Source organism: Tupaia chinensis, unplaced genomic scaffold (genome assembly GCF_000334495.1).
Source record: "Tupaia chinensis unplaced genomic scaffold, TupChi_1.0 Scaffold000140_1, whole genome shotgun sequence".
Lineage (NCBI taxonomy): Eukaryota > Metazoa > Chordata > Mammalia > Scandentia > Tupaiidae > Tupaia > Tupaia belangeri.
The window spans coordinates 8,139,417-8,152,345 of NW_006159610.1; the positions used below are offsets into that span (position 1 = coordinate 8,139,417).

Sequence of the window (12,929 nt, forward strand, 5' to 3'; positions counted from 1 at the left end):
TTCATATTTTCCAGGGCCAGAGAGTGGCTGAGCTCATCCTGCAGCATGCCCGGGCCAGCCAGTGCCGGGACGTGGAGGGCTTCAAGGCCGAAATGGCTGCGCTGGTGAGCCAGGCCAGGAAAAACACCATCACCCTGGAGAAGGTGGGTACTCACCCCAGGAAAGGGCCTTGGAGTACCCACAGTCCTTGCCTTTGGACAGACAAGTCCAGGTCTCAGAGAGACCTCTCTGTGGGGAGAGCTCTCAGGGGTGTGGTTTAAGGCTCACAAAGAGCATACCTCCCAGAGTCGGCAGGTCACTGACATCAGCTCTCAGGAGCGACCCCTGGGTCAGCTTCTCCCAGGGAGGATTGCAATCTGCGGGATTGCAGAGTAGTACCCACCCTCTTGTCAGGTGAGGGGCAACTGTGGTCCCTGAGCAGCCAAACACCTGCCTCAGGTATATGTTCCTTATTTAGGCCTGACCCAGAGCCCACTTCGCATTTTACACCCAACTGTAAGAAATTCAGCTGTTTTCGTTCAAATTCGTGGCCTGCCTTATCAGCATCCAGTCAGGATGAGGAATGTCCCAGCCCTGCTCCAGGGACCTGAGTCTATGTGGGTGTGGAGCTTTCGGAGCTGTGTCCTCACGGGTGTGTGGATGGGAGTGGGAGTGGCTGTGTGGCTGTCGGGGAGAGGGTGCGGGGCGAGGCCCTGGAAGGGAAGGAAGTGGTTTGGAAGGCCCCACGGTCCACACCACATGGTTGTTTTCCAGCTGCACGTTTCCAGCCTTCTCTCCAGTGTCTTTAAGCTGCTGATGACTCACAAGGTGAGGACCTGGTGGAGGAGAAGTCTCTGGGGACGCGGTGGGGGCACGGGTGGAGGGTGACACAAGTTAGCACTGAGTCTGTGCAGCGCCAGGTGCTGGCTGTGGCCTGACAGTCCTAGGGGCCTTTCCTGATAACACCATGCGTTTGCGGACCCACCCTGTGAAGTCCCTGCGGCCTCAGTACCTGCGACCATGGAAAAGCACATGTAGAAATGCCAGGATGGTCCCTCAGGCCTGCTGTGCCTGTACCTTTTCCCCCTTGGATGTTCCCGATTCTTGGTGTTAGTGGGAGTCATGTTTGGCCCCATCTGGAGTCAGGCAGAGCCTGGGGTTAGGGTGCTGCCCAGGGAAGGACCCCTGCCCAGTGCATCCATGTCCATGATAGGGTGGACGGAGCTGGTCTGCATGGCCACCCTGTCCCTGAGGGAGGCTGCCCGAGCTTGGGCGGGCCTGTCTCTCTGCAATGCAGTGTGGCTACACGGCCCACAGTGGTGAGGGCAGAGAAGGCTGAGGGTCCACGGTGTGTGTCGAGACACTTTCTGGGAAAGGCTGCCTCTGGCACGATCCTAGCACAGAGTGAAAGGAGCTCATTGCCTGGCCTAGTGTCTTCTCCCATGACGGCACAATGGGCACTCGGCTCTACATTAGCTGTGTGCTGGGGCTGCCCCAGTATGCAGGCGGGATGGGGCTCCCCAGGGCTGCTGCAGACGGGTGACCAATCTCACCTCCATGTCAGGACAGCCCCAGGTCAGGGGCTCCCAGGGTAATCTCCCTACCAAGACCCTGCAGCCAAATCCCTCTACCCACAGATCAATAGCTCCGAGCTTGCCTCTCCACCAGCCCCTGGTAGCCACCATTCTGCTTCCCATTCCATGCCTCTGACTAGGTTCTCAGATAGGTAGAACCATATGGTATATCACCCTTTGGTGACTGGCTTGTTTCACTTAGCATGATGTCCTCCAGTTTCTCACGTGTTGTAGCACGTGATAGTAGTTTCTTCTCTTTTAAGGCCCGAGTAATATTCCATTGTATATAACTACCACATTTAATCTATTCACCCATGGAGGAACACTTGGGTCGCTTCCACCTCTTGGCTACTGAGAATAGTGCTGCCGGGAGCATGGGGTTACGAACCACTCTTCAAGATTATGCTTTCAATTTTTCATATGTACGAGGGGTCTTTATAAAGTTCATGGAAAATGCATACTATCAAAATATTCTAGGACCAAAAATAAATTAGTACTTCGATTCTATTTTCCCATGGACTTTTGAAGTCTCCTCATATACCAAGAAGTGGGATTGCTGGATCATATGGTACCTTTTTAGTTTTTAAGAAACTCCATATTGTTTTCTTTTTTAAAGAGTTATTTTTACTTTTTATTTATTTATTATTTTTAATTTAACCAAAGACACAGAAAGAGGAAGTGAGAAAGTAAGCCAGTCCAGAACTCAAACCGTGGCTGGCCACATGGAGTCCAGCAGCACCCTTAACCACCACACCACCAGCCCTCGCGTTGTTTTCTATAGCAGCCGCACCACTTTACATCCCCAGGTGTTCAGGGCTTCTGATCTCTCCATGTGCCTGCTAACACTTGCTATTTTCTGTGTTTTTGTTATTGTTTTTTGTAGTGGCCATCCTAATGGGTGTGAAGTGATAACCATTATGGTTTTGAATGCATTTCTTAATTTTTTTATTTTAATTTTTTACTTTTGCTATAGAGCATGTGTACTTGCAATAGAGAAACAGAAGGAAAGTGAAAAATTACCCCCCGGGGGTAATTTTTGAATTCCCTGGGAGGGAGTAATTTTCCTTTTGAGATTTTGGGCATGCATGCACATGCACCCAACATAGTTTTGTTTTTAATAATTATTTTAATTTAATTTATTTATTTTAAACTTGACCAGAGGAAAGAGCGAGAGAGAGAGAGAGAAAGTGAGAAAGCAAGCCGCCAGGTCCAGGACTCAAACTGCAGTTGGCCATGTGGGAGTTCCGTGCCCCCAACCCCCCCACCCCCAGCATGTTTTTAAAGCAGCTGGGTCCAAGACTCAAACTGTGAAGTTGCCCAGGTGGGATCTAGCTGCCTTAACCGATATACCACCTGGCTGGCCCCAACTGCATTTCTTTACTACTTAGTAGTAATGAGTATCTTCTGATGTTTGTTGGCCATTTCTTCTTTGAAGAAATGTCTATTCAACTGGCATTTAAAGTATTTGATCACATAGAGGTAAAAGAACATGGGGGCTGGCAGATGACATGGTGGTTGAGGGCACTGAACTCCCACATGGCCAACTGTAGTTTGGATCTGGAGGCTTGGATCTGGAGGCTTGCTTTCTCACTCTCTCTCTCTCGCTTTGTCTCTCACTGGTCAAATTAAAATAAGTAAATAAAAAAAGTTAAATAAAATAATTCTTAAAAAGAAAAAGAATGTGATACCCACCAAAGAACCTACCACTCCACTTAAGGATGAGACCATTCCCAGTAGAGTGGATGCCTAGGTCTCCACCCCATCAGAGCCTGTGTGGCTGAGGGCCCTCTGTCCACCCTCCTAGGTCCAGGCTGGACCTGCCTGAGCCTCTAACAGGACCATGCTGCTTTCTCCTGGGTAAGCCTGCCTGACGTCCATGCCAGCGTACCAGGCCTTAACTGGAACAAATACTCCTTACTTTTTGGTTTTTAGAGAGATTTTTGCTATAGGCGACATGCACTTTTTGCGGGGGGGGGGGAACAGACAGACAGACAGAAGGTGAGAAATCAACCCTCCGAGAAGAATGGCCACGCTGCAATCCTTTCTCCTCCATTCTCCTCTTAGGATTTTGGGCATGCATGCACATGTGCTCAGCGTGAGTTTTAAGCTTCCGAGTCTGAGATTCGAACCGTAGTCGACTACATGGGAGTTCAGTGATGTAAACATTATGCCATCTGCTGGTCCCTTTTCCCAGTATTTCTTTCTTTCTATTTATTTATTTTTTTGGAGAGGGTTTTTGCTATAGGGCACATGTGCTCACCAGAAAGACAGACAGAAAGACAGAAAGTGAGAAATCACCCCTCAGGGGAGATGGCCATGCTGTGATCCCTTCTCCTCCATTCTCCTCTTGGGATCTTGGGCACGCACGCACACACGCCGGGCATGCGTTCATGCAACCGGGTCAAGGACTCGAACTGTAGTCAACTACATGGGAGTCCAGTGACACAGACATTATGTTAACCCCCCCAGTATTTCTTATAGAGGGGAAATGGGGTGAGTCAATGAGACGGTGGGGGGAGAAATGACAGGGTAGGGAAGAGAATGTTAGGCCAGTGGCAAAATTGCATGGGGGGGGGGTACGAGAGAGGCCACCCGGGCAGTGACATGATCATCTGGGACACCTGTCTATATGACAGTTCTTGAAAGATACATTGTTTCTCTGTTCCAGGTGAAGCTTGAGAGCAACTTTGCCTCGATTGTGTTTGCCATCATGGTGCTGGAGGGGCTTGGCCGCTCACTGGACCCCAAGCTGGACATCCTAGAGGCTGCGAAGCCCTTCCTGCTCACAGGACCAGTGTCCATGCCCTGACAGTGGCAGTGGGCGGGCAGCCGGCCTTGATCTCAGACCTGCGGGCTGCTCCTAGAAACCCCTCATGGTGCCTGGAGCCTCCTCAGACTGCACTGTGAGGAGCACACTGAGCCCTCGGGACTCAGCTTCCAGTTCTGCTGGAAGAGCTCTGGGTCATTTGGGGTGTGGAGGGACAGGAGTGTCCGTGTTCAGGGGTGAAAGCTGAGACGCCCTATTCAGGGAGTGTTCTGTGGAGAGGCCGAGTACACCGAGTTAGCGTGTTCTCCTGTTTTTCTCATTTCCTCCTACCTCAGCATTCCCTGTCAGGTGGGTCCTCCTGGTGGTTCCTACTGACACGTATATTAGAAAATGCCACAAAGTCCTGTAGGCCCAAGATTTCCAAGTTTTTGTTGATTATGTACCCTTCTTGGTAAAATAGTAAAAAGGTACACACACAACTACTCTGTAAATTTTTTTTTAGTTTATTTCCATGAGAGAGAAATAAGGCAGTGTGTGTGTGTGTGGGGGGGGTGGAGATAGGCTCCCCTAACTCTGCATCCAGCTAGGACTGTGGGTGCCTATGGGTCTATTTGGTACATTCAAGTAGACCCAGGGCTTGAACCTGGAGCCTCTCCATGTGGCCTCTACCATCATGCAGCAGTGCCCCTACTGCCGGTGCCACCATGGCTCACCAGAGGGAGAGGGAGAGGAAGCACCCCCCAATGGGCCATGTTTACTGTTCAATTCATTCTTCTTCCATTTGTCCATCCCATTAGGTTCCCCTTCCCCCCACTTTGCTACAAACCACATACATTTGCCAGTGAGAGAGAGAGAGAGAGAGAAAGAGAGAGAGAGAAGGAAAGTGAGAAATCACATACCCCCCCCCCCCGGGGCGGGGAGGGGAATGGCCACACTACAATCCCTGTTTCTCTATTCTCCTTTTGGGATTTTGGGCATACATGCACATGTGCCCGGTGTGATTTTCAAGCCGACTTCAACTGTGCAGTTAGCCATATGGGATCCAGCTGCCTTAATCACCATGCCACCTGGCTGGTCCCCCATTAAGATTTTGGGCACATATGCACTTGCACCTGGTCTTTTCTTTTTTTTTTTTTTTTTTTAAGTATCATTTACTTACTTTATTTATTCACTTATTTTAATTTGACCAGAGAGAGACACACACACAGAAAGAGACAGGAAAAGTGAGGCAAAGGGGAAAGCCACTAGGTCTGGGACTCAAACCATGGTCAGCCGTGGGAGTGTCCAGCACCTCACCCACACCACCTGCTCTTCCCCTGTACCTGGCTTGTCTTTCAAGCTGCTGGGGTGAGGGCTCAGCTCCCTAGGCACAGGGCCTGTTGCATCAAAGGGCTGGCCCTGTATATTTTATTTATTTATTTCTTCTATGAGAGAAATAGGTACCTCCAACAGGGCTCTATGCCATGCCCCACCCCCAGCATTTCTTTCCTTCTCCAGGATAAGATTCCTTATTTTTCTCTTTTAGTTGGACAGAGTCCTATTTTTCTTTTCTTTCTTTCTTTTTTTTTTTAAAAAGGTTTTGCCAAGGGGTACATTTGCTCACAGGAGAGAGACAGAGAGAGGGAAAGTGAGAAATGACCCACCAGGGGAGATGGCCACACTGCAATCCCTTTTCCATCCTCCTCTTGATACTGTGGGCATGCATGCATGCACATGTGCTAGGCATCAGTTTCAAGCTGCCGGGTCCAGGACTTGTACTTGGTCAGCCATGTGGGAATACAAATCTTTAACCACCACACCACCTGCTGGGCCTGGACAGAATCCTCTGGTGCATTTTTTCCCAAAGAGGTGCAGATCTCATGTTTACTTCCCAAGTCTCAAGGTGAGGGCACACCAGCCAAGCAGCAAGCAGCTGGGATGGGACGTGTCGGCCAGACATGTAGCCCCATGGGCCAAGTGCACATGTGCTTACACTGTGGGGATGAGGGTGGGGCACAAGCACAGAGCAGGTGCGTTCCCAAGCCTGTGCCTGTGCCATTGATCCTTTAAGGCCAGTGATCTAATCAATCCATCTGTGGCATTATTAGTTATCTTGTCGCTGCATACAAAGTATTGGCAAGTAAGCGCAGTGACTTAAAATTGCACTTACTGTCTCACAGTGTCTGTGGGTCACGGGTCTGGGTGCAGCTTAGCTGGGTTGTCTGGCTCAGGGTCTCCTAAGGCTGCAGTGTCTCAAAACTCAGACTGGGCTGGACCTATGCCAAGCTCGCTCGCGGGATTGTTGGCATAATTCTGCTCCCTGTGAGCTACTGGACCAAGGCCTCAGTTTCTCAGGAGCTATTACAGCAGCAAAGGAAATCAGACACAGTATGCCAAAGAGAAAAAAAATGGTTAACAGTTGGACTTTTTTCTTTTATTTTTTTCCCATGAATGAGAGCAATACCCCCAGTAGGATCCTGACATTGCACTCTACCTCCAGCTTTGGCCAGACCTGGGCCATGGGCATGTGCCCAGTGTATTCAAGGAGGTCTCCAGACATGAACCTGGAACTTTCCCATTTTGCAGAGTGTTGTTACCACTTGCTACTGTCCAGTCCCAGATGTACTATTTTTATTTTTTTAAGAATTAATTCCATTTGTTATTATTTTTTAATTTGACCAGACAGAGAGAGAGAGAGAGAGAGAGAGAGAGAGAGAAAGCGAAAGCAAGTCATCAGGTCCAGGGCTCCAACCATGGTTGGCCATGTGGTCCCCCCCCCCCCCCATGTACTTTAATATAGGTAGTCTGACTTTATAAATAAGTATCTTAGATTAAAATGGCATTCACTTTTAAAAAGTCATCTTCTTAAGGAGAAAAGGCTACTTCCTTGGGGATAAATGGAAGAAGTGGTAATACGGCATTTCTCCTGAAGGGAGATCACTACTCAGTCTCCTCTAAAATAAAAATACAAGGTTCATTCATGTGCTACTAAAATCACTGGAGGAAGAGTTCCTTATTCTCACGACTGAGGGAGACAGAGCTCAAGTGAGCCTTTAAGAGTAAGAACTAGGGGTAAAGAGAAAGAACTAGCTGGTGGTATGGTGGTTAAGGTGGCTAGATATGACATGGCCAACTGTGTGGTTCGAATCCCAGACCCGCTGACTAGAAAAACATGTGAAGCACATGTGCATGTGTGCCCCAAATCCCAATGTCCAGCACCTCACCCACACCACCTGCTCTTCCCCTGTACCTGGCTTGTCTTTCAAGCTGCTGGGGTGAGGGCTCAGCTCCCTAGGCACAGGGCCTGTTGCATCAAAGGGCTGGCCCTGTATATTTTATTTATTTATTTCTTCTATGAGAGAAATAGGTACCTCCAACAGGGCTCTATGCCATGCCCCACCCCCAGCATTTCTTTCCTTCTCCAGGATAAGATTCCTTATTTTTCTCTTTTAGTTGGACAGAGTCCTATTTTTCTTTTCTTTCTTTCTTTTTTTTTTTAAAAAGGTTTTGCCAAGGGGTACATTTGCTCACAGGAGAGAGACAGAGAGAGGGAAAGTGAGAAATGACCCACCAGGGGAGATGGCCACACTGCAATCCCTTTTCCATCCTCCTCTTGATACTGTGGGCATGCATGCATGCACATGTGCTAGGCATCAGTTTCAAGCTGCCGGGTCCAGGACTTGTACTTGGTCAGCCATGTGGGAATACAAATCTTTAACCACCACACCACCTGCTGGGCCTGGACAGAATCCTCTGGTGCATTTTTTCCCAAAGAGGTGCAGATCTCATGTTTACTTCCCAAGTCTCAAGGTGAGGGCACACCAGCCAAGCAGCAAGCAGCTGGGATGGGACGTGTCGGCCAGACATGTAGCCCCATGGGCCAAGTGCACATGTGCTTACACTGTGGGGATGAGGGTGGGGCACAAGCACAGAGCAGGTGCGTTCCCAAGCCTGTGCCTGTGCCATTGATCCTTTAAGGCCAGTGATCTAATCAATCCATCTGTGGCATTATTAGTTATCTTGTCGCTGCATACAAAGTATTGGCAAGTAAGCGCAGTGACTTAAAATTGCACTTACTGTCTCACAGTGTCTGTGGGTCACGGGTCTGGGTGCAGCTTAGCTGGGTTGTCTGGCTCAGGGTCTCCTAAGGCTGCAGTGTCTCAAAACTCAGACTGGGCTGGACCTATGCCAAGCTCGCTCGCGGGATTGTTGGCATAATTCTGCTCCCTGTGAGCTACTGGACCAAGGCCTCAGTTTCTCAGGAGCTATTACAGCAGCAAAGGAAATCAGACACAGTATGCCAAAGAGAAAAAAAATGGTTAACAGTTGGACTTTTTTCTTTTATTTTTTTCCCATGAATGAGAGCAATACCCCCAGTAGGATCCTGACATTGCACTCTACCTCCAGCTTTGGCCAGACCTGGGCCATGGGCATGTGCCCAGTGTATTCAAGGAGGTCTCCAGACATGAACCTGGAACTTTCCCATTTTGCAGAGTGTTGTTACCACTTGCTACTGTCCACGCCCCCCCCCCCCCATGTACTTTAATATAGGTAGTCTGACTTTATAAATAAGTATCTTAGATTAAAATGGCATTCACTTTTAAAAAGTCATCTTCTTAAGGAGAAAAGGCTACTTCCTTGGGGATAAATGGAAGAAGTGGTAATACGGCATTTCTCCTGAAGGGAGATCACTACTCAGTCTCCTCTAAAATAAAAATACAAGGTTCATTCATGTGCTACTAAAATCACTGGAGGAAGAGTTCCTTATTCTCACGACTGAGGGAGACAGAGCTCAAGTGAGCCTTTAAGAGTAAGAACTAGGGGTAAAGAGAAAGAACTAGCTGGTGGTATGGTGGTTAAGGTGGCTAGATATGACATGGCCAACTGTGTGGTTCGAATCCCAGACCCGCTGACTAGAAAAACATGTGAAGCACATGTGCATGTGTGCCCCAAATCCCAAAAGAATGGAGAAGGGATTGAGGTGTGGCTTGAGGTGTGGCATCCCCCTGATGAGTGCTTTCTCACTTTTCTTTTTTCTATTTCTCTCTGTAAGTGCACTGCCCTCTACCAAATTAAAAAAAAAAAAAAAAAGAGTAGGAATTAAATAAACATGAAGTTTTGTGAATAGTGTCCCCCACCCCCCTTGCTTGGTTTTCCATTTGCAGCTATGGACTAGCTTCTTAATTTGGGTTAGAGGTTGTTAGGTCACTTGAGAGTCTGTTTTCACAATCTGTCAGCTTTTGACTGGGAATGTAATTTGCATTTAGAAACTGAGTGCTTGTGCTAGGGATACACATCCCTTCTCTTACCTTCTGAAATGCATCCTTTCAGGTAAAACGCGCTTCCTAACCAAAAAAGGGGGCCATCGTGCTGTGCTGCCTTCAAAACACAGCAAAGGACATTTATCCTTGGCGATCTTAAAAGCATGTCTGGAAAATAAGTGTTTCATTGTTACATAGGCAAAATAGTTTACTGACTGAGACTGCAAACTTTTAATAGTCAAAACCTAAAATGTGTGATGTAAGACAGTAAAGCTAAGGATCCACAACTGGCCTATACAGATCAATACTTCTTTAAATCTAGAATACACTGAAGTAAAAACAAATGTTTTTTTTCTATTTTTCTTCTCTCTCTTTTTTTTTTTGAAATTCAGTAAGAAAGATAGGGTGAATGAATGAGTTGACCTGAATCATTTCACTACCAGGAAAAGAAGAAATAACAAAGGAATAAAAATTTCCTGAGTGCATGCTGCCAGCCAGATAGTATCTTTTTTTTAAAAAATACATCATGAATTTTATTTTCAAATTTTTATCATTAGGAGGAAAAAAATAAAGCTAAGCAGTCAAAAGAAGTACCAAAAACATGGTGGTAGTTCATATATATGCAGAAGATAAGAATAGCACAGACTCGTTTCAGGCTGATTCAATCCTATTTACACTCTTAAATACAAAATACATCTCAGTCGGTTAAGCTGATCATATTTACCACCAGAAAAAGACCTTCACTTTAGCATATGATCATGAACTCAATGTTCTGGAGCAGGAGAAGAGGTTTTATGAAATCTTTTTGTATTTATCACCATCAGTTAATAAAAAAATTAATGCTGAAAAGTGATTATCAATTCACAAATGGTACAAAGGGATGAAAGCTGTGAGCTGGCTCTACTTGATGTTGCAGACGACTCTCCTGCAGTGGTTTGTCTTCATTTTCTCTAACGCTTGTTCCAGCTGCTGAACCTAATGAAGCAGGGTGGCGGGGTCTATCTGCAGAACTTTGGTGGTGTTGTCCCCACTGTGGTTAAGGTGTAGCTTCATAGTCACCGATGGCTTACTCTGTTGCCTGAGACTTCTGCTTGCAAGCTGTACATCTAGTTGCCATTCAAGGCTGTGGTAACTAGGAAGGTCTGGTGCCAATTCACTCAGAATAGTTCTGATTTCCTTTCTGTTGTCCAGATAAAGCTGAAGCAACGATTTGTTTATTTCTTCAGAGAATCCCATAACAAAAACCAAGTCTTGGAAACACAGTTCCGAAATCATGAGTTTTGAGCTCTCAGTGAGGAGATATATTAATCCTTGCACACCTTACTCACATTGAGTTATCTTTTTTTTAAAATTTTTTATTATCATCATAATCTTCTTTATATTACATTGGATTACATATAACTTTACAGTGACATTGAGTTATCTTGCGGCACCTTCGTAGATCTTAGGGTTCGAGCCTCGCCTCAGGAACTCCATTGCAATCCACCCAAACTCCGGGACCACTGTGCTGTCCACTTGTGGTAAGAAGGCCAGGTGCTCCTTGTGCTCCTCAGACAGGTCCAACAGCATCTTTGCTGGGCGGCCTACTGCCCCACATAGTATCTTAAGTGACTCGCATTCAGATGAGGGGCAATGACACCCAGAGAGGTAAAGTGACTTAGCCAAATTAATCACTGACAGAGCTGAGGTCCAAACTCCAGATCTTTAGTGTCCCAAATTTCAGGCTCTTTTAAAAATTTAAGCTGTGCTTTTTCTGTTGCCTTGGAATCATATGTATCATTGTTCTTTGCTGGAGCAAGGCAGCTACCGAGCTCCCTGGGGGCGGGGGCGGACGGGACAGAAAGCTCTCTTCCTCTCAGTTCATGGATTTTCTATCCTAGTGGTTTGTACACATTACTAGAAAGGGTAACTGGTGAACGGTAGCCCAGAATTAATACTCTCTTGCATATTAATTGGGAAGTCATCATCTATCCAGTAAATAGTCGATGCTCTTCTTTAATTTCCACACTACTTAGAAGTCAGGAGGCAGAACAGGGGGAAGAGAGTCCTATAGGGTCAGAGGGCCAACCGGGGGGCTGTTTCAGAAAGGCACCAGGCAGCAATCAAGCTGATGTGGGCTCACTCCTGGGAGACAGCGAGTGGTTTCCTATTACAGTCAAAAGGCCTGTGGAGTCCCATATCTGGGCACCGAAGGAAGGATATGCCATATTCAATGCACTAAAATCCCTAAACTTAGAGCTCTACTTCTCTGTAAACACTCTTTTCCATACCTGTGGCTCTGAATGTGAAATATTCAGTATGAAACAGCACGGAACCAGATGAATTATTTCCAAGTGAAATCTTCAAGGTGCGAAGGTGGCAGGCTAAGTTTAATCAAACCTAGTTCTGGGACCAGCAGTTGGCATCATGGCTATGTCGCTGGACTCCCATGTAGTCCACTGTCATTTGAGTCCCCTACCTGGTGGCTTAAACTCATGCTGGGCGCATGTGCGTGCGAGCGTGCCCAAGATCCCAAGAGGAGAATGGAGGAGAAGTGATTGCCACGTGGCCATGGGGGTGGGGGTGACTTCTCCCTTTCTGTCTGTCTCTCTGGCAAACGCACGGGCCCTATAGCAAAAACCTCTTCAAAACCAAACCATAACAAAAAACAACCTAGTTCTGAGAAACACTCTAACCCATGAGGGGAGACCCTAAGAATTTGGGGGCTGGAGGAGTCCAAAGAAACTTTAAGTCCATCCAGAATCTAATAGAAGGTAATATTAAGAAAGAAAAATCAAGAATCCAAGCAGGTTAAGGATCAAAACATGAAAAGAATTCTTGACACAGATTCCTTGGTCCTACCCCATACTGGCATAGGGATTCTGATACTGCCTGTTCCATGCAGTGTTAATTTGGGAACTACTGGCTGCGATTTAGTAATTATATTCAAATCTGTACAACAATAAACCAATGAAGATTGAAAGATACCGTTGCGAGCCTTCTGGGGCCAGTACAGGGACAACGCTGGGAAGGACCACTGGTTCCGCGTGCTCTGGCAGCCAGGTAGGAGGGTCAGCGGAAACAGGAGGAGCGAGCTCGGACTACGCGCGAGTTTCCTAGTCCTGGCGTGAGGGATTTCTAGGGAGACGCGCTGAGCCGCGCCGGGCTGACACTAGGGCGCCTACATTGTCTGCGGGTCGGGCGGCAGGCTCCCGCCGCACGAAAAACGGAGGACCTGTAACCCGACCGGCCGCCCAGCCGCTGCCGGCCCTCGCTCTAACTCTGCAGGGGTGGGCGAGCGCATGACGTCAGTGGCGGGGCGCCTGGAAGTGACGTCGACGGGGCGGGGCGGCCCGGGGACGGCAATCGGACGCGGCTAGCAGGGCCGGG

General features: G+C 47.6%; 1 protein-coding gene and 1 pseudogene across 1 annotated transcript in view; one reads left to right on the plus strand and one right to left on the minus strand.

The window, feature by feature from the left end:
- The window catches only part of ADCK2 (aarF domain containing kinase 2), a gene marked incomplete in the record, with an annotated part of 14,045 nt that extends 9,246 nt beyond the window's left edge, over positions 1-4,799 (plus strand). Inside the window, 3 exon segments of the mRNA XM_027770519.1 lie at positions 15-143; positions 754-807; positions 4,222-4,799. Of these exon segments, the coding sequence (XP_027626320.1) occupies positions 15-143; positions 754-807; positions 4,222-4,362 (324 nt within the window).
- Positions 4,800-9,335: 4,536 nt separating this feature from the next.
- LOC102486398 (COMM domain-containing protein 2 pseudogene) lies at positions 9,336-11,129 on the minus strand (annotated as a pseudogene).
- Between the last annotated feature and the right edge of the window lie 1,800 nt (positions 11,130-12,929).